The sequence below is a fragment of the Ovis canadensis genome, chromosome 1, assembly GCF_042477335.2.
Source record: "Ovis canadensis isolate MfBH-ARS-UI-01 breed Bighorn chromosome 1, ARS-UI_OviCan_v2, whole genome shotgun sequence".
Classification (NCBI taxonomy): Eukaryota; Metazoa; Chordata; class Mammalia; order Artiodactyla; family Bovidae; genus Ovis; species Ovis canadensis.
The window spans coordinates 46,537,491-46,557,705 of record NC_091245.1 but is presented as its reverse complement, the minus strand read 5'-3'; the positions used below and the strand labels follow the sequence as shown (position 1 = coordinate 46,557,705).

Sequence of the window (20,215 nt, the reverse complement as noted above, 5' to 3'; positions counted from 1 at the left end):
TACCATGAATTCCTTACTGCCAAATTCAGACTTAAATTGAAGAAAGCAGGGAAAACTACTAGACCATTCAGGTATGACCTAAATGACATAAATCCCTTATGATTATACAGTGGAAGTGAGAAATAGATTGAAGGGACTAGATTAATAGATAGAGTGCTTGATGAACTATGGAATGAGGTTCGTGACATTGTACAGGAGACAGGGATCAAGACCATCCCCATGGAAAGGAAATGCAAAAAAGCAATATGGGTGTCTGGGGAGGCCTTACAAATAGCTGTGAAAAGAAGAGAAGCAAAAAGCAAAGGAGGAAAAGAAAGCTATAAGCATCTGAATGCAGAGTTCCAAAGAATCGCAAGATGAGATAAGAAAGCCTTCTTCAGTGATCAATGCAAAGAAATAGAGGAAGAGAACAGAATGGGAAAGACTAGAGATCTCTTCAAGAACATTAGAGATACCAAGGGAACATTTCATGCAAAGATGGGCTCGATAAAGGACAGAAATGGTATGGACATAACAGAAGCAGAAGATATTAAGAAGAGGTGGCATGAATACACAGAAGAACCATATAAAAAAGATCTTCATGATCAAGATAATCACAATGGTGTGATCACTCACCTAAAGCCAGACATCCTGGAATGCGAAGTGGGCCTTAGGAAGCATCACTGTGAACAAAGCTAGTGGAGGTGATGGAATTCCAGTTGAGCTATTTCAAATCCTGAAAGATGATGCTGTGAAGTGCTGCACTCAATATGCCAGCAAATTTGGAAGACTCAGCAGTGGCCACAGGACTGGAAAAGGTCAGTTTTCATTCCAATCCCAAAGAAAGGCAATGCCAAAGAATGCTCAAACTACCGCACAATTGCACTCATCTCACATGCTAGGGAAGTAATGCTCAAAATTCTCCAAGTCAGGCTTCAGCAATACGTGAACTGTGAACTCCCAGATGTTCAAGCTGGTTTTAGAAAAGGCAGAGGAACCAGAGATCAAATTGCCAACATCTGCTGGATCATCAAAAAAGTGAGAGAGTTCCAGGAAAACATCTACTTCTGCTTTATTGACTATGCCAAAGCCTTTGACTGTGTGGATCACAATAAACTGCAGAAAATTCTGAGAGAGATGGGAATATCAGACCACCTGACCTGCCTCTTGAGAAACCTATAGGCAGATCAGGAAGCAACAGTTAGAACTGGACAGGGAACAACAGACTGGTTCCAAGTAGGAAAAGGAGTACGTCAAGGCTGTATATTGTCACCCTGCTTATTTAACTTATATGCAGAGTACATCATGAGAAACGCTGGGCTGGAAGAAGCACAAGCTGGTATCAAGATTGCCGGGAGAAATATCAGTAACCTCAGATATGCAGATGATACCACCGTTATGGCAGAAAGTGAAGAGGAACTAAAAAAGCCTCTTGATGAAAGTGAAAGAGGAGAGTGAAAAAGTTGGCTTAAAGCAAAGCATTCAGAAAACTAAGATCATGGCATCTGGTCCCATCACTTCATGGGAAATAGATGGGGAAACAGTGGAAACAGTGTCAGACTTTATTTTAGGGGGCTCCCAAATCACTGCAGCTGGTGATTGCAGCCATGAAATTAAAAGACGCTATTCCTTGGAAGGAAAGTTATGACCAACCTAGATAGTATATTCAAAAGCAGAGACATTACTTTGCCAACTAAGTTCCATCTAGTCAAGGCTATGGTTTTTCCAGTAGTCATGTATGGATGTGAGAGTTGGACTGTGAAGAAAGCTGAGCACCGAAGAATTGATGCTTTTGAACTGTGGTGTTGGAGAAGACTCTTGAGAGTCCCTTGGACAGCAAGGAAATCTAACAAGTCCATTCTGAAGGAGATCAACCCTGGGATTTCTTTGGAAGGAATGATGCTAAAGCTGAAACTCCAGTACTTTGGCCACCTTATGCAAAGAGTTGACTCATTGGAAAAGACTTTGATGCTGGGAGGGATTGGGGGCAGGAGAAAAAGGGGATGACAGAGGATGAGATGGCTGGATAGCATCACCGACTCAATGGACATGAGTTTGGCTGAACTGTGGGAGTTGGTGATGGACAGGGAGGTCTGGTGTGCTGCAATTCATGGGGTTGCAAAGAGTCAGACACGACTGAGCTACTGAACTGAACTGAATTTGTAGAACTTTAAACGGTGCATTTTTATCCTATTCGAGAACAATAATATATTTATTCCATAAAGACCATGCTGGACAGAAGCATGTATTTGTTAAGGAGGGGAAATTAGCGGATATTTCTTAATAGTCACTAAATATAAGCCTGAAGAATTTCAATGAGCTCTCAATAGGTGTTTGATGTATGCTCGGTCACTCAGGCATGTCCAACTCTCTGCGACCCCATGGACTATGGCCCACCAGGCTCCTCTTTCCATGGAGGAAGAGGCAAGAATACTGGAGTGGGTTGTCATTTTTCTCCTCCAGAGGATCATTCTGACCCATTCTGAAATCTGCCTTTTCTACATTTCCACGGAGCCGTCTGGTGTTTGATGGATGCCTAAAAATATCATCAATAGTTGATCCTTATCCATAAAAGTCGCATAAAATATAATTTTCACCTGTTTACTTCTATTCTTAACCCTTCCTAATCTGTGGTAATTATGACAGCCCTTCAGGCAATTGATGTGTTTGGAACTGTTGCTTAAAACACTTTTAACTGACATTTGAAATTAAGGTGTGAATACATACTATTCACACAGATATTCAGTTCTAGATTATTTCTGAAATCCCAAACTCCAAGAAAAGTAGAGTTGTGTCATTTAGATCTAGAGAGCCATATTCAAAGTTTTGTTAGGAATAGAGGTTCTTTTTCATTTGGACACATTTGGTATCTTCCCATGGTTCCACTTCCCTTTTAAAACTTAAGCTCCTGGGAAAAAGTGGCTTTTGGTCAAGAGAAAAAATGAATATATCTGTGTAAGAAATAACTCTCTGGGGACAACAGATAGGTCTAAAATTTTTTGTTTATTTGCTTTTAATAATTAAAGAAATCTATAATTGTATGAATTCATCAATCTACCCTTTCAGTGACTCTCTTCTCATTTTGGTGGCAGAGCTTACTGACAGCAAATGTATTCAACTGCTATTTTTTCTAGAAGTCCAGAAGCCTCAGTAGAAGTGACACCAACATGAGTAGGAGTGATGAGAAGAGGATGGTTGAAGGAAGCAAGGAGAATATCAACCTACCAACTGACTCAAAAAGATCTCCTTCCCGACTGTTTATAAAAACGTTTGGGGCTCAGAATGACTCTATAAAGGAATTCCAATCTGTTGTTGAGTTTCTGTGATGACCAAGTCTACCAGATGACTGAGTGTACCAGAAGAAAAATGTACTCCAACCAGTGCAAAATTTGCTATCAGAGGAGAAAAATGAGGTTTGGGAAAGAATCAGAAAAGAGGAAGCCAGAATTGTGCTTGGCATTACTCACAATAATAGAGAATATTGTTTTCATTTGCTTGTGGACTGATGAAGTCAAGACATTACTCCTGGGTATTCTTCACAGTTAATTATGTATATTGCTTTAGGAGGGAAAAAGTACAAATCTTCAGGCAAAACTTACACTACTTGACATATTTCTTTCTGTACAAAAGAAGAGTTTAGCTATCGCACTGACATTCACTAAAGTTTCAGAATGTTTTAAATTTCAATTTTACTTTACACTCGAACAGATATTCTTGACTCTTATGCTTGTGATGGAAATAGGAAGCATTTCTATTTCCCTGTCTCTTATCTCTCGTATGTAAGGTTTACTCAGTTGATTTTCCTATCTGCTTCATCCACATCTGTCTCGCTCTCTTATAGCCTCAAAATTTATTCTGCTTACTGCCATCCCTATGTTTTCCAATATTTAAATCTTCATTTCTCTTTCTTATCTACTCCAGACTTTCTCTATTTCTATGTAAGTGAGCTACATCCACCCTCCACCCCTACCCCACTTCCTGCCCCCTGCCTTAATCATTATAAAGGATTCCAACAGCAACACTGCCCACTCTCAGTTAAACTGCAAAAGCCAAGAACTGTAGTTGCATTTATTTCAGTTCTATATTTATATAGACTACTGATAGCAATATTTGCTTTTAAAGGCAAAAGTTTTGGAGAAAATTACTTTTCAATGACTATAACTTTGAAGATTATATATTTTAGATGAGATTTTGTGTGTGTGTGTGTGTGTTTCACTCAGTCATGTCCAACTCTTTGTGACCCCATGGATGATAGCCCGCCAGGCTCCTCTGTCCATGGAATTTTCCAGGCAAGGATACCAGTGGGTTGCCATTTCCTTCTTCAGGGGATCTTCCCAACCCAGGGATTGAACCCAGGTCTCCTGCATTGCAGGAGACAGATGCTTTACCATCTGATCTACTAGGGAAGCCCCAAGATTTTTTATAGCACAGCAATAAAATGATTTTATTTAAATTACTAAATGTATGGGTGAAGTTGATTTTCTTTTAAACATCTACTTCTCATTTAAAAAATGACATATATCTATTCTTACCCTGTGAAAAATTTTACAACAGACAGATTTTCATTACCAAGTGAAAAATCAATCCCAGTGGTAATTTGATTTGTTTGTTTTAAACACAGACAATGGTGTGGCTGCATGGTATTCAACAGCAAAACAATTTAAGATTTTCAAAATATATTTTAGACATTTGCTAAATAAGTATATAAAGAAACATACATTACACTAAATAAAATGCATTATACTAAGAAATGTGACAAATGGCACGATTATAATAAGGAGTGATTATTAATGAATTAAACAAATTTTAATATTAGTATTTTATACAGTCTGAAAAGCAAAAATTCTGATTTGGGGGTTTGTGAAAGAAAGGATTAAAAGAACACAAAAATGACAAAACCTCACATAAGTGAAAGTGAAAGTGGCCCAATCGCGTCCGACTCTTTGCAACTCGTGGACTATACAGTCCATGGGATTCTTCAGGCCAGAATACTGGAGTGGATAGCCTTTCCCCTTTCCAGGGTATCTTCCCAACCCAGGGGTCAAACCCAGGTCTCCCACACTGCAGGCTGATTCTTTACCAGCTGAGCCACAAGGGAAGCCTAAAATCCACATAATTTCTTTCAAATTTCTTTTAGTTTCTTCTAGTGAGTTTTTGGGCATGCCTCAGAAATGATGAACATCTGGAAATCTTGAAGCTCTGAATGGTTGAGCAGGCATTATAGATGTGGAAAAACCATGGGCAAGCTCAACAGAAGTCATCTGTAAGCCAAGACTTAATTAGCTGCATTTTAATACCTTTTTCTTCAATTATATTCATCTTGATATTGACCTTGAAACCCATTTTTTATTATTTTAACTGCCAAGTCATTATGCACTTAGAACAAAAGACACTTGAAAGAGGGCAGAGTCACTAATGTTGCAAGAGATTTGAATGTCTAGTCTTTACATACTGAAAACTTTCAGATTTAATATCACTGAAATTTTAAAGTTTCTTGGGTTGCTCTTACAAGAAGGGAAATAATTTAAGTTTCATTTGTTTTAAAGAATGCTTCTGCAAAGCAGGAGACCTGAGTTCAATCCCTGGGTCAGGAAGATCCACTAGAGTAGGAAATGGCAACCCACTCTCGTGTTCTTGCTGGGAAAATCTCTGGACAGAGAAGCCTGTTGAGCTACAGTCCATCGGGTCACAAAGAGTCGGACAGGACTGAGCAGGCATGTGTGTGATCTTGGCAAGTAACTTAACCTAAACTCCAAGTCTACAACTGAGAAAGTCTAAACTCAGTTTCTTCTTTCATTAAAGTGGACAAAAATAATAGTGCTTACCTCATATGATTGCTGTGAGGATAAGATGAACAAATAAGTATTTAGCACAATGCCTGCCATGGTACCTCATAGTTCTTCCCAAGGTGACTGCAATATAATTTGATAGACTGAAGGTAAAAACAATGACGTGATACGAAGACTAAAATACAAATACTCCTGAGAGCACTGTTGTTTTCAGTCACCACCAAAGTTTCAACTAATTCTCAAAGTGCCCAAAGTAGTACTCCCTGGAATTCGAGGAGTGGGGGTGGATTTACCTCACTGTGACATCTTCTAGCAGTGATTCACAGACTTTTTGAAATAATGGATATTAGAATTTAAGATTTTGGAGACTGACATAGCAAGAGAAAATTTAAACTACCACTAAAAAACAGGCTAAGATTTAACACCTTCAACACTTTGTTATGTAATATCCACTCCCAGATATATAGAATAAGACAGTAGATGCAGGAGCAAAATTCTTTCTGATAGATGAACACATTTTGTTTATTTTATATATCTAAATCTCTGGATCCACAACTTGGTGGGTACCCACAATTTGCTCTCCCATAATGCTTGGAGTACTGCTAGGCATAGCCATGCTTGCGTGCTAAGTTGCTTCAGTCATGTCCAACTCTTTATGACCCTATGGACTGTAGCACTCCAGGCTGCTCTGTCCATGGGATTCTCCAGGCAGGAATACTGGAGTGGGTTGTCATGCCCTCCTCCATGGGATCTTTCTGACCCAGGGATCAAACCCGTGTCTCCTACAGCTCTTGCACTGCAGGTGGATTCTTTACTGCTAGCCACTGGGGAAGCTCTGCATAGCCATGAAAGTGAAAGTGAAGTTGCTCAGTCATGCCTGACTCTTTCCGACTCCATGGACAGTAGTTTGCACCAAGCTCCTCCGTCCATGGGATTTTCCAGGCAAGAGTACTGGAGTGGGTTGCCATTTCCTTCTCCAGGGAATCTTCCTGACCCAGGGATCAAACCCAGGTCTCCCGCATTGTAGACAGATGCTTTACTGTCTGAGCCACCAGGGAAGCCATAGGTATCACCAAAATTAGTTCAAAAGCTACAATAGCTACAACCGAGAGTAAAAGGTTCAACCAAAGCCTTTATAAAATGGATTCCCCACTGAATCTCTGCAGTATCACAGTAGTTTCTGATCACAGTAGTATCAAAGTATTAATGCTACATAGTAGGATTATCACAGTAGAAATATCACAGTAGTATCTTTTGACATAGAGATAAGATTGAAAAAATCTTCTACAGAGACTTGGCAAAACAGACTCAAATGGGGTACTGGCTAAGATTTCACCAATTAATATCCTTTGATTCCCATTCCATTGGTAGTTTAATTTCTGATTCTTCATTCTCATCCTATTCAGGCTTCCCTGAACAGTAAAGACTCTGATGGCAATGCAGGAGACCTGGGTTTAATTCCCTGGGTTGGAAAGATTCCCTAGAGAAGAGAATGGCTAGTCACTCCAATATTGTTGCCTGAAGAATTCCCTGGACAGAGGAGTCTGGTGGGCTGTATAGTCTATGGGGTCGCAAAGAGTTGGCCATGACTGAGCTACTAACACTTTCACACTTTCATCCTATCCAGCCTAATGCCTACTCATTTTAGGACAACTGTAAAACTAACACGGAAACAAAAAACATTAATTGTAGAGTGAAATATAACCTCAAATAATAATAGTACCATTTTCACACCTATTTCAGTCAATCTGGAAGCCCAGGCTAATAATCCTATTATCATTTTCATTTCTTTAGGTTGATTCTCACTAGAATCTTAACTTGATATCCTCAATTAACATATAATAAAAAACTAAAATTGAACATTTAAAGGAATCATTATTCTTTTTACTCTGTGCGGTAATAGCAAACATACCCATTTTAGGTTCTGAAATTTCAGATTTTAGGCAAAAGTGCTATACAATATAGGGTATTCAGGAAATGCTTATGATAGTAGGAAGAAGATATAAATGAGTTTACACATGAAAGATACAGAAAATTTAAAGACATATTACATTATTTTACAAAATGATTAATAAAGTTTTTGGATAGATTAAACAATTATTTAGCTATTAATAAGAGGGACTAGCTCACAAATGTTTAATCCTTACATAATTGCATGGGATTCTCAAAGCAAGGAGAGAAACAAGCAAATGATCATCATGAGTTGTACTGCTAATATGATTAAACATAATATCATGGATTTTGAAAATAGATTTCATGTAAAATGGATGCATGTATGGATAATGTAAATACCTATTCATTCCATTTACAGTAATAAATGAATAAAACTTTTCCTTTTATGGGAAAATTATTGAAGCCTTTTGCAACCAAGTAAGTGATATGGTTATTTTCTTTGGTCAGGTTATTTAAGGATCCCTTGGCTTTGATAGGTATTTCTTCAACTTCTCCTCTTTCTTCATAAAGAAGTAAATTTTCCTACTTTTCTGAGATCTTTCAACTTCCTCTTCACCAATCATTACTCAACAGCCTTTAAATATAACCAGGTGTTTGCCATCTTAAATATCACTTCTGTCTTCGTCATACCCTCTTCCAGAGTCTACCATAATTCTCTCTTTCTAAAAGGAAACTACTTTTTGAGTTTTCTGTCTCTATTTCTTAACATGGGTTAGTATGGATTCAGCCCCATTGATTAAATAAATTACTTTTGCCAAGACAACCAATAACCTTTTTGTTGCTAAAGTCAAAAAGTCTTTAGTCATACCTTGCCTGATTTTTTTGTCACCATGTGATACTGTTGACCCTTCCTTAACATTTTTTTTTAGTTCCAAGGTGACGTCACTTTTCTTTGTTTTTCCCTTTTACAGCTTTTTGCTTGTCATTGGAGTAGAAAGCCCCATCTATTCTACTCCAAATGACCAGTCAAAGCCAATCATATAGTTTTATTCATCTTACTATGGGTGAGAAATCCTTAGCTATTTTGGATCAGTGAGATGGAAAAAGAGGCTTGTTGGGGGATTTAGGGAAGAAAGGCTTTGCTTGTAAGAGACAACTACTGGAAACTTGGTTCTCTCTCCTTATAAACTTGAAAGAGGAAGCTTGTTATCTTCAACTGTCATAGGCAGTCAGCTGATAATTATGAGAGGAACCAATTTTAGGATAGAACCAACAATATGAATGGAAGAGTGGAGAGGGGAAAAACCCCAAGTATTTAAAATTATCTTTGTTGTTCAGTTGTCAAGTCCAACTGTTAGCAACCCCATGGACTGCAGCATGCCAAGCTCCTCTGTCCTTTACTATCGCCTAGAGTTTGCTCAAGTTCATGTCCATTGAATTGGTGATGCCTAATGATCTCATCCTCTGCTGCCCTCTTTTCCTTTTGCCTTTAATCTTTTCCAGAATCAGGGTCTTTTCCAATTATCTAACTGAAGATTAATCTGAGGCTCAGCCTAGATTTTGTCTACTTATGTTAGCTAAATATTTCTTTAATGTTCAAGACTAAAATTTTCTATAGCTTGTGGTAGAAAAAACCTTATTGATAAAATATTTAGCCATTTCTTCTCTGTGATTCTAAGAATATGTCATATGTTGGTGTTCCGTGGAGCTCTGTGTCTTCTGTCTTATTTGTGACTCAGTTATGACTTATGTTTTAATGATTGCTAAATTTGTATCATCAACTAAGATTTCTCTCCTGAACTCCTGAAAAATATATCTAAATATCCACTAAAAATTTCCACTCATTTTCTAGAAGATACCTCAAATCATCATTTTAACTTTTTTTTGTTGTTGCACAGCATAGTATGTGGACTCTTAGTTCCCCGAGCAGGGATTGAACTCCTGCCTCCTGCTTTGGAAGCATGATGTCTTAAGCACTGACCTGCCAGGGAAGTCTTAAATCAACATATTAAACCTTAAATTCCCTTCCTCTCTTCCACTTCCACTTGTCACTTGTTTTGCCACCCCACCTCAGTGAATGGCACATCATGACTCATACAAATTAGAAACCTGGTTATCAATCTTAGAACTATTATCTGTCTTTTATGCCCTATGTACAGTCAATCACAAGATCATGTTGGCTCTATCTTTTGAGAATATACCAAATCTTTGCATTTTCTCTCTACCACTCATTGGTCCATCCACTCTCCCTTGGATTACAAGAGACGCTTTGTAACTTGTTGCATGGCCTCAAATCTTTCTCCTTTCCAATTCTTTCTCAGAAAACCTGTCAAAGTGCTCTTCAGGTAAAATTTTAATGATGGCTCTCCCCTGTTTAAAACACTTCTTCCCATTTCTTTCAGGATAAAGCACTGGTTTATGCTTATACTCCTGGCCTTATTTTCACACCATCCTTTTCTCTTGGTGATACTGCTGCTGCTAAGTCGTTTCAGCCACGTCTGACTCTGCGCAACCCCATAGACGGCAATCCACCAGGCTCCCCCGTCCCTGGGATTCCCCAGGCAAGAACTCTGGAGTGGGTTGCCATTTCCTTCTCCAATGCATGAAAGTGAAAAGTGAAAGTGAAGTCGCTCAGTCATGTCCGACTCTTCGCGACCCCATGGACTGCAGCCCACCAGGCTCCTCCATCCATGGGATTTTCCAGGCAAGAGTACTGGAGTGGGGTGCCATTGCCTTCTCCAATCCTTCTCTCTTTACTTTCTTCAATATCTTTACTAAATAGGTGTCCTTTCCAGGTGCTCTCCCAGCCCTGTATTCTATCCTCACAGGACTGTATTTATCTGCAGTGCTGGATATTGCTCAATAGGCAGATTAATAATATGTATAACACTTGAAAACCAGGATATTAACAATTTTGGGGTAAAATAATTTGACATTTACTGTATAATTTTTAAAAAAGCACTGAAGCACTCATCAAGGGAAAAAATCACTTAAGTTACAAAGAAAGTATGTGATTGTGTAGAGTATATGTTATGAAGCACAATTACAAAATGAACATTCATGAGCTTAAGAACTAAAGTGTAAGAACCACAATTCAGCTGAAGAAACAGAATACTACTACTACTATCAGCTTCCTCCCTGATCATTCTATCCCTAGATCCTATCTCTTTAGAGACAACCATAATCCTAAATGTTTTGCTAACCATTCCCTTATAAAAAGTTTTCTCACTCATATACTTGTGCCTAAATAATATATTTTAGTTTCACTTGTTTTTGAGACTTATAAATATGAAATTCTTTTTAATTGATTCAGTTGCATTTGCTTTATTTTTTGCTCTTGATGTGTGCCATCACCTGAAACTTGTTCCTCACTCAAACTATGCTTCTAAAGTTTATACATGTTATCCTTATAGCTAACAAGTGTTCATTGCTGCAAAATATTCCTTTGTGTAAATAACAGAATTTACTTTCTCACAGTCCTTGTAATAGATTTATCCAGTTTTCTACCATTGTAAGCTTTACAAGTATCTTGAATGACATACACAAGAGTTTTGCTAGGATATCTTAGGAGGGCAATTGTTGGAATGTTGGATATATTCATATTCAGCTTTTATAAGAAAATTCATTGTCAATGTGATTGTATTTCATACTCTTTCAAGAAGTATAAAGGAGCGCCCACTACTCTTATACTTGGAAACGGCTTATAGTTTCATATTTCTTAATTTTTGATAGTCTAGTAGGTTTAAAATAACAGCTTTTTGCTTTTTCCTGATTGATAAAAAATTCAGTTTTAATATTAATTTACTCTCCCAATTGCTTTCATTTTTACCATACTTTTGGTATTGTGTTATCCATCTTTTCATATTTTTTGTAGGAGTTTTAAAAAATATATTCTGGAATATTAGTCTCTTGTCCTACATATATGTTGCAGCTATCTTCTCGGTTAGAGCTTTCTTTTTACTCCTTTTATGGTGATTTAACATGAAGTATTATAATCACGTACTTATCACTCAGCCTGTCTCACCAGACTAACAGGTTCTAGAGGTAAAACATCACACTATATCTTATTCATTTTTGTGCCCTAACATCTAGCGAGACCTCAACACAGTAGTGCTGCTTCATACATACAGTTGCTCATTAAGTGTTAAATGAATGAATGACAGGATAAATGAGTTGCTATGATTCTACAGGTGATGAATCAATCTTTTAGTGGTCAAATTTCATTTTCTACAAATTGGTTACACTATGCTGCTGAATCCGAGCTCAGAAAGTATACACTACACAATTTCCTGTACTTGTACTTTGAAGGTGGGTGTCAGGCATTAATAAGAGGTGATACATTTTCAGAGAGGTGGCAGGATGTTGTTTATAAAAATTCATTACCAGCTCTGAACATTTGGCAATATTCACTTTTCATTTTTTTCAACACACTTAAAACAGTTAGCCAAACTCCCTATTGTAGGATAGTATTTAGCCTAAATTTATCACAAAGTTAGAAATGATGTTAAGACACAAGATATGGATTACATATTACAATGGATATGCAAGGTTCATGGTTTGTGTCATTAATTTGAAATTGGTTACCTTTTTAGTAATGGTGTCCGGAGGTACATCCCGCCTCCCAAGAGGATAAGGATTCCATTGGCCACTAGGAGATACATCTTCTTGTCCATTGTCTAAAATGTTGCTTTGCTGGGACGGGGTCTATTGCAAAAATGGTATGGCATTCTTTAGTGATGTAATAGAAGTTTATCATAGTTTTCTGAAAAGAGTCCCTAATGATTATGGTAAAATTACTTTTTTTTTTAATTGCAGAAAAACATATATCCTAAACTGGAGGTACTTTTATCCACTATTTACTTGATAAGAATTGTAAATTAATAGCTTTTTGGAAGCAATGAGAAATTCAATTAAAATAACCATCTTAGAGTTATTTACTTAATTTTAAAGAGAAGTTTAAATTTGCAGTACTGGAATAAAAATAATCAGAATAAAATTAACCAATTGTTACAAACCACATTTAAAAGTTGCTTAAGTTACTTCTTTAGTATGATCTTAGCATTTAGAATATAAACTGAAACCATACAATACACAGTATGTAATTTCTAATATTCCAAACCATAATCTAAAACAAATTTTATCAAGCTGTACTGATTCTGGGAGAATGTGTCTTGCACTAATCTACAATGATGTTAACACTAGCATAGTGTGAGATTCATGTTACTATGACATTATCCATAGATCAGTTAGAGGAAAAACTAACACATCAAAAAGTATTGGGCTGTTAGAATTTCAGTTTAAATAAATCATAATTGTTTTGACTCCAAATTTATTTGTGTAGATCATTTATACATTAAAGATTAAACTCTTCATATATATTTTATTTTTGGCTGGTTTACTGCTTATTATTTTTTAACAAATAACAATACTCCTGTCTCTGTTATTATTACTACTGGATATTTTGGGAGGCATTTGTAATCTGATCTAAGTAACAGAAGGTAATCATAAACCAAGAGAAAGACAGCCTCCTATGGAGGGCTACAGTAGTGGGATATTTTTCCTGTCGAAGCAGATTAACTTTTTGTATAGACTTTTTTTCTCCTCTAGCTTATAGGATATACAAGTACTGCCTGATTTCCTGGGGAATTCTTATGGGGTGAGATATTATAGTCAGTTTTTCTTATGCCATTTACCCCACATATTTTGGAGGATCCCTGTGGATACAGAAAGTCTGATTAGAGAGTGTATGTGCAGTTCTTTGTGTGAAGAATTGTCCTCCAGCCCTGGAATGAGAGAACTGGGCCATTCTCTTCATAATATGGTGCAGATGTGCTGCTTGCCAGGCTTCATCCAGTTATACTGAGTGGTCCTAACTGTCCTCCTTTACAAAACAATTTTATAATGATCCTATCTGCATTTTCATTACATGCATTTTTAAAAAGCATTGCTTGGAACTGTTAAAAATAATATTTATTATGACAAAACTAACTAAAATTTAGGTGAAATTTTTCTGGGGTCTAGTGGATATAGTGAAAGTAAGGAAATCAGTTTTCTTCTTGTATTTTGACTGTGTGAATTCCTTTTTCATGAGTATCAGAAAGTATGAAAAAAAAGAAAAAAGGTATTGAATTAAGGTTCCTGGGTTAGTTAGGAATGAATTCACCTGTGTTTGCTTGAAAATCAGATTTAGGTTAACATATTTAAGAGGATTTCCCTGGTGGCTCAGACATTAAAGTATCTCCCTACAATGTGGGAGACCCAGGTTTGACCCCTGGGTTGGGAAGATCCCCTGGAGAAGGAAATGACTACCCACTCCAGTATTCTTGCTTGGAAAACCCCATGGATGGAGGAGCCTGGTAGGCTACAGTCCATGGGGTCACAAAGAGTTGGACACGACTGAGTGACTTCACTTTAACATATGTAACGTATGTACTACTTGAAAATAACCAGACAGCTCCTCTATGACCATCTATCTGCCTGATTTCAAGCATTAATTTTTCAATCTTTATTTTTAGAGATTAGTGTTTGTACATGCCCATGCATAATTTTTCTAGCTAATATTATGACATACAATTTTTAAAATTAAGCAGTTAAAATACAATTATGCAGAGTGGGCCCTACTGGACAGTTTTCTTTTGGAATTTTTAGTATGCATGTTGTTGCTGGTTTGATTTCTTTGCCAGTAAAGTGGGATTATAAATATGTTCAACTAGCTCAGTTTGTGGAACACAGAGTTTTTCAAAGTGGCCAGAATTAAGCACAAATAATCCTTTTTTTTCTCCATTTCATCCCCATCTTTATCACTATTTCCTCCACTAAACTTCCGTCAGCTACCCCAACATGACTCTTAGTCACAGAGAACAACTGAAATTGCACGATTCTTTTTAATGTTAAAAAAGGCTAAAACCCTTATTAAAAATCCTAAGATCATGATGACATAGATTCTTCATTCATTTACCAATTAATCTTTCTCTTTTTAAAATTAGAACTAACAACTCCACCAATTTCAATATGTTACAGCGGCCAAAGAGAACATAAATACACAGACACACGAAAAAGAAAATACTCTGAATAGACAACAAGAGTAAAGGAATTTCCTGAAAGCAATTTCCTTTATTCATTTCCAGAATGCTCTGGCTTCTTTGTTTCTCTTAAGTGAGACACTCGAGGAGTGACTTCAGTTTTCAAACGCGGAAATACTGTGAAAACATTTATTTATGTTTGGGAGGGAGGAACCCAAAAGAGAATTATGTAGTGGGTTCACATTTTTTCTCAAAAGGAATGATTATAGCTATTTACCAAAAAAATACTTTCAATAAAGTGCTCCTGAACTGTTCAAAAATGCAGTTGTTAAAATTTTATGAAATGTTAAAAGGAGCAACCAAAAAGTGTAAAAAGAATAATGAGGCTATAATTTATTATTTCAAAGAACATAATCAATTGAGTTCAGTTTTCATTCACTTATTTTTAGTATCACATTTGAGTTATTTTCTTTAGATACTTTAAAAGATTAAGAATTAGTCTTTTCCTCACCACATATAACCAATTAAACATAAAATATGTGGAGAATCATCACAATATAGCATTTCTTCAGCTTCTAAATTCTGCAGATCCTTAATATTTCAAAATAAAAGAGAAAATGGTCAGTGTGATTTACTTAAAAGTCAGAAATTAAACTTAAGAAATTCAGTAATGTTAGAAAAAGTTTTGCTGAACAGACACTAGTCCAAAAAATGACTGCAAACATTTGCAGATTTAACAATTGTGATTTTGACTGCTGCGAATGATCACAAGCCTCCACTGGAAGAAGTAATTTCTGATTTTCCTGAGACACAATGTGTATGAATATATGTGTCTTTATGTGTCTATATATCTGTGTATGTACAAGCATGTATATGAGTGTATGTATGCATGTGTGTGTATGCATGCCTCTATGTGAGTATATGTGTATGTACAGGATTCGCATATATGAGTAAATGGGCTTAGCTGCTCCTGAAGGTTTGCTCTTGACTGTTAATTGCATTAGTGTTAAGGGCATTGCAAGCTTGGGAAATTAACTTATGGCAATTAGCTGGAAGAATTATATCAGAGTAGTATTATAATTTGGCACTTTGCAAAGATCTTGGGATATATTACTTAAGAACTCAAGGATTATTTCACTTAGTAATTGGCACATAGTTCACAAAGGCACACAGTTAAAAAACGTATTGAAAACAACTTTCTCCAAAGTATTTTCAGTGAAATTATTGTTATATTATTCTTTTTCTGAAAAAAGTAGGTCATAAAGACAAATATACATCAAGCTTGAATCTACATCATTATGATTTCACAGATCTCAGTCTGAAGATGGTAATGGAATATCCAGATGATCTTTAAGCTATTGTTTCATTATAAAGGTGAGGAAGCATCTGTATGAGTACAAGATTATTTTGGTAGTTTTAGTCACTGTCTATGAGGAATTATGTGGATTTACAGACTGAAGGATTTTTTTCGTAGTTATAAAGATAAGTGAATCCTTCCTGAGTGATAGATAGCCAATAATAGATGCAGCAAAATCAAGAGAAACTATAGGCATAAATTAACCCAAGGTTCTACATAAATCTTGCTTTGCTTTCAGCAAACAAAACAGAACTGGAATTAAATAAATAACCCTTGGAACTCAGGTGAATGAATACATGTTAATACCGGAACTATCTGATCCTGAGTAATGCACATATATCTATAGGAAAGGACATTAGAAATTTAAAGAGTTTACGTGCAAACGTTCCCTAATTCAATGATAGTAAAATGAGTATCAACTAATAAAACAGTGAGGTCATTTTCTTCCAGGCAAAATTATATTAAAATATTATTTAATACATGTTTCCATAATTTCAACTTCTCTTCCCCTGAAATTATAATTTATATTAGTGTCTGCTTCAATAGCCAGTAAGTAGTAGGAGCTATGGAATAATATTATGGTGGTAGAAGTTAAAAAAAAGAACAAGAAAAAAATTATCTATTTCTTCAGTGCAGAAGAGACCACACTGTGTATATTGGCAGCCGGACACCTGCAGATAGGGTGTTGGAAAAGGCAAGTGATTTCTTTCCTAGGCTTGCATATCTCTGGAGCAGCAGTAGCATGGATGAGTAACTTGCAATTTTCTTAGGTTCATAACCTTTTATTGCTACCAAACATATTTCTTAGTGATACTGAGTGCTCAGGAAATGCAAGCATATGTTGAAGAGTGGAAGGTAACTACTAGCATTTATTAAACTCAGCTAAATAAGAAAGTACTGTTTCTATAGCCCATAGGGGATGATTTGGGCTGTGATATATTTTGGATTAGTTAAAACATTCTATTTGTGTATTCTTTTGTGTTCCCTATTCTATACAATGGTGATAATACTTCCATTTAGGGTTTTTGGTGAGGGTTGTGTGAAAAAATGCATTTAAAATATCTCATGGTACTAGGTACATATTTTCAATAAATCCTAGTCTTTATTCTTCTCCTGTCAAGATATCTATTTTTTCCCACCATTAATGTGGATAATAAAAATGACAGTTTGAACTGACATTTTGCAATATTATATTTCTTTTGATAACATAAAATTTCAAGACATTAGCTAAGCTCATTTACAACAGAGCACATCCAAAGAAGCACATTGAACCATCAATAAAGTCATAGAAAGCTACCTTAAATGCTTTTTGGAGAGGCAGTTATAAATGAGAAATGAATAAATGAATGAATAAATGAATACATAAATAAAGACAGAATACTAATAATCTATAATTCAATAGCACATGTGTATGTCTTACATGTTCTGGTAATAAGTACTATGAAATCTTTTAGGAAATTAGAATAAGCATCAAAAAAATGAAAATATTAAAAAAGAAATTAAATTTATCAAACTAATTTTTATGGTTTTTATTTGCATTCTGTTAATATCAAGAAATTCTATAAAGTTACCATAGAAACTGTAATTTACTCTTTACAGTACAGAAAGCCTATATTTGGCTTGTAATCCATGGAAAATGTATAATACTAGACTTGGAATATAAGAAATATAAAAAAATAGAAATATTCAAAACATGTATCAAAATCTGGGAGTGCCTTTTCTTTTTATCCACTTAAATATTCATTGTTTAAATGCTTTATTAAGTGCAGAGTTCTTTAATCTTCATCAACAGATATATCCTCTAGTTTATTACAAGTTAGCTTAAAAGAAAATTTGGAAAAAAAAAGAATTAGACACATTTTGGTAGCCTTAAAATAAAAAATCAGCAAACCAAAAAAAACCCAAATAAATTGCTGGATCAGGACTTCAGGTAGTATTAATACAAATAGCATCTTTTTGTCAATTACCATGAGGGAGTAGAGAGGTAGCAATCACACAAAGGTGCTCTCTCTGGGTACATAACTTGCAAAAAGACAATTTCAGTGTAACAGAAAAAATACAAAAGGATTCTCCTTTCTCCTAATTACAAGAAGTTAAGTCTTGCCAGCAGAGAGTGTGGGGAAAGGGCCTGGATCTCAGCTTCCAAATATTCCCTGGCAAAGGCACCATCTATGAAAAATGGATGCTGCAATTCCCTATCCAGTGCTTAATTGGCAATACCTGAAAGCATTCATTTCAGTTTCTTAGGACACTTCATTCATTCTTTCTAGGACAACTCAGTTTCATTTACCATAGCACATAAATAGAGAGGCACTATTATCATTCAGGGATTTTATGAATAAAAAGACAGCTCCAGTATTTTCAAGGGAAAATAAACAGTTTTGTTAATTTTACCTATTGAGAGTGTTTATATTTTGATCTTACTCTATATTTTAGTGCAGTTCTCACGGCTAACAATCATTTAGAGGCCCTCATGATATTTAAATAGCTGATGCTAATATTTATTATCTTAAGTGGTAAGGTGAGAGTGTCGTCTGATATTTAAATAGCTGATGCTAATATTATTATCTTAAGTGGTAAGGTGAGAGTGTCATAATAGATTTTTATATATTTGTAAATCAAAGGAAAATAATTTTTGCCTATCTCCTTTCCTGGTGAGAAGAGTTCCAGGAAATTGAACTTCAGTCATAGGACTGATTATCAATGGGTCAGTGGAGCCAGAAGGGAGACTCTGAGAGATTGTACCTTAAGAAAGGTTAACCCTAAAGTTTCCCAGGAAAACCAAACAAATTTTATAATTAATAAGCTCTGTGGGAGAGACGTATCTGAGCACAAAGGCAAAAGGGCAGAGACCAAGGTTGGAAAGAAAGGAGTCCCTGGAGTAATTTTGAAACTGATTAAGCATCCGGTACATACACCTGATAATGTTTTGCAATAGTAGCAGGGGAGGAAAGTTGTCCAGATGCCTAAATACCTACATTTTATAGGCCTTAAAGCGATCCTTTGGATCATATAATAGTTTGGGGGCAACAGAGTAGTAACCCTGTTTCTTTTCCATCCTTGCCCTCTCTCTTCTGTTGTTGTTGTTGTTTTTGGTATGAATGAAAAGTGTCAGTTGCTCCGTCGTGTCTGACTCTTTGTGACCCTATGGACTGTAGCCCACCAGCTACTCTGTCCGTGGGATTTCCCAGGTAAGAATACTGGAACGGGTAGCCATTTCCTTCTCCAGGGAGTCTTTCCAACCCAGGGATCGAACCTGGGTCTCCCTCATTGCAAGTGGTTCTTTACCAACTGAATCACCAAATAATAAAGTATTAGTGATAATTCATTTTGAGATAGGCTATTTCAATACTTGATATTCTTTTTTGATGCGAAGCTGGATGGCAGCATAGTAATTTATTTATATTGAAGTATAGTTGATTTGGGGCTTCCCAGGTGGTAAACAGCCTGCCTAACAATGCAGAAGACATGAGAGATGTGGGTTCGATCCCTGGGTTGGGAAGATCCTCTGGACAAGGGCATGGTAACCCACTCTAGTATTCTTGCCTGGAGAATCTCATGGACAGAAGCCTGGCAGGCTATAATCCACAGGGTCCTGGGTTGGACATGACTAAAGTGACTTAGAACACAGGCGCCATAGTTGATTTACAATATTACATTAGTTTCAGCTGTATGCAAAGTGATTCAGTTCTACATATGTGTGTGTGTCTACATACATATATATTTCAGTTTCTTTTCCATACTTCTTTATTCTTGGTTTGCAGTTTAATAGAGTTTCCAAACAGAATTCATTTACATCATCTCTTTGCCCAATTGGGAAGTTTGCAATATCTCCAAGTATTATAATTCTGCAACATTTCTGTTACAGATCATCTTGTTGCTGTTTAGTTTTTAAGTAGTGTCTACTTTTGTGACTCCATGGATTGTAGCCCTCCAGGCTCCTCTGTCCATGGAATTTCCCAGACAGGAATACTGGAGTGGGTTGCCATTTGCTTCTCCACAGGATCTTCCTGACCCACAGATCAAACCAGCATCTCCTGCATTGGCAGGTGGATTCTTTATCACTGTGCCACCAGGGAAGATCTGTGCCATCCATAGATCGTCTTAGAGCTACAGTAGAATGGGAAAGACTAGAGATCTCTTCAAGAAAATTAGAGATACCAAGGGAATATTTT

General features: G+C 36.3%; 1 protein-coding gene across 1 annotated transcript in view; it reads right to left on the bottom strand.

The window, feature by feature from the left end:
* Positions 1-20,215, bottom strand: part of LRRC7 (leucine rich repeat containing 7) — a 615,708-nt gene that overhangs the window by 71,157 nt on the left and 524,336 nt on the right. Inside the window, exon 23 of the mRNA XM_069565050.1 lies at positions 12,246-12,365. Within this exon, the coding sequence (XP_069421151.1) occupies positions 12,246-12,365 (120 nt within the window). The remainder of the gene's footprint in view (positions 1-12,245; positions 12,366-20,215) is intronic.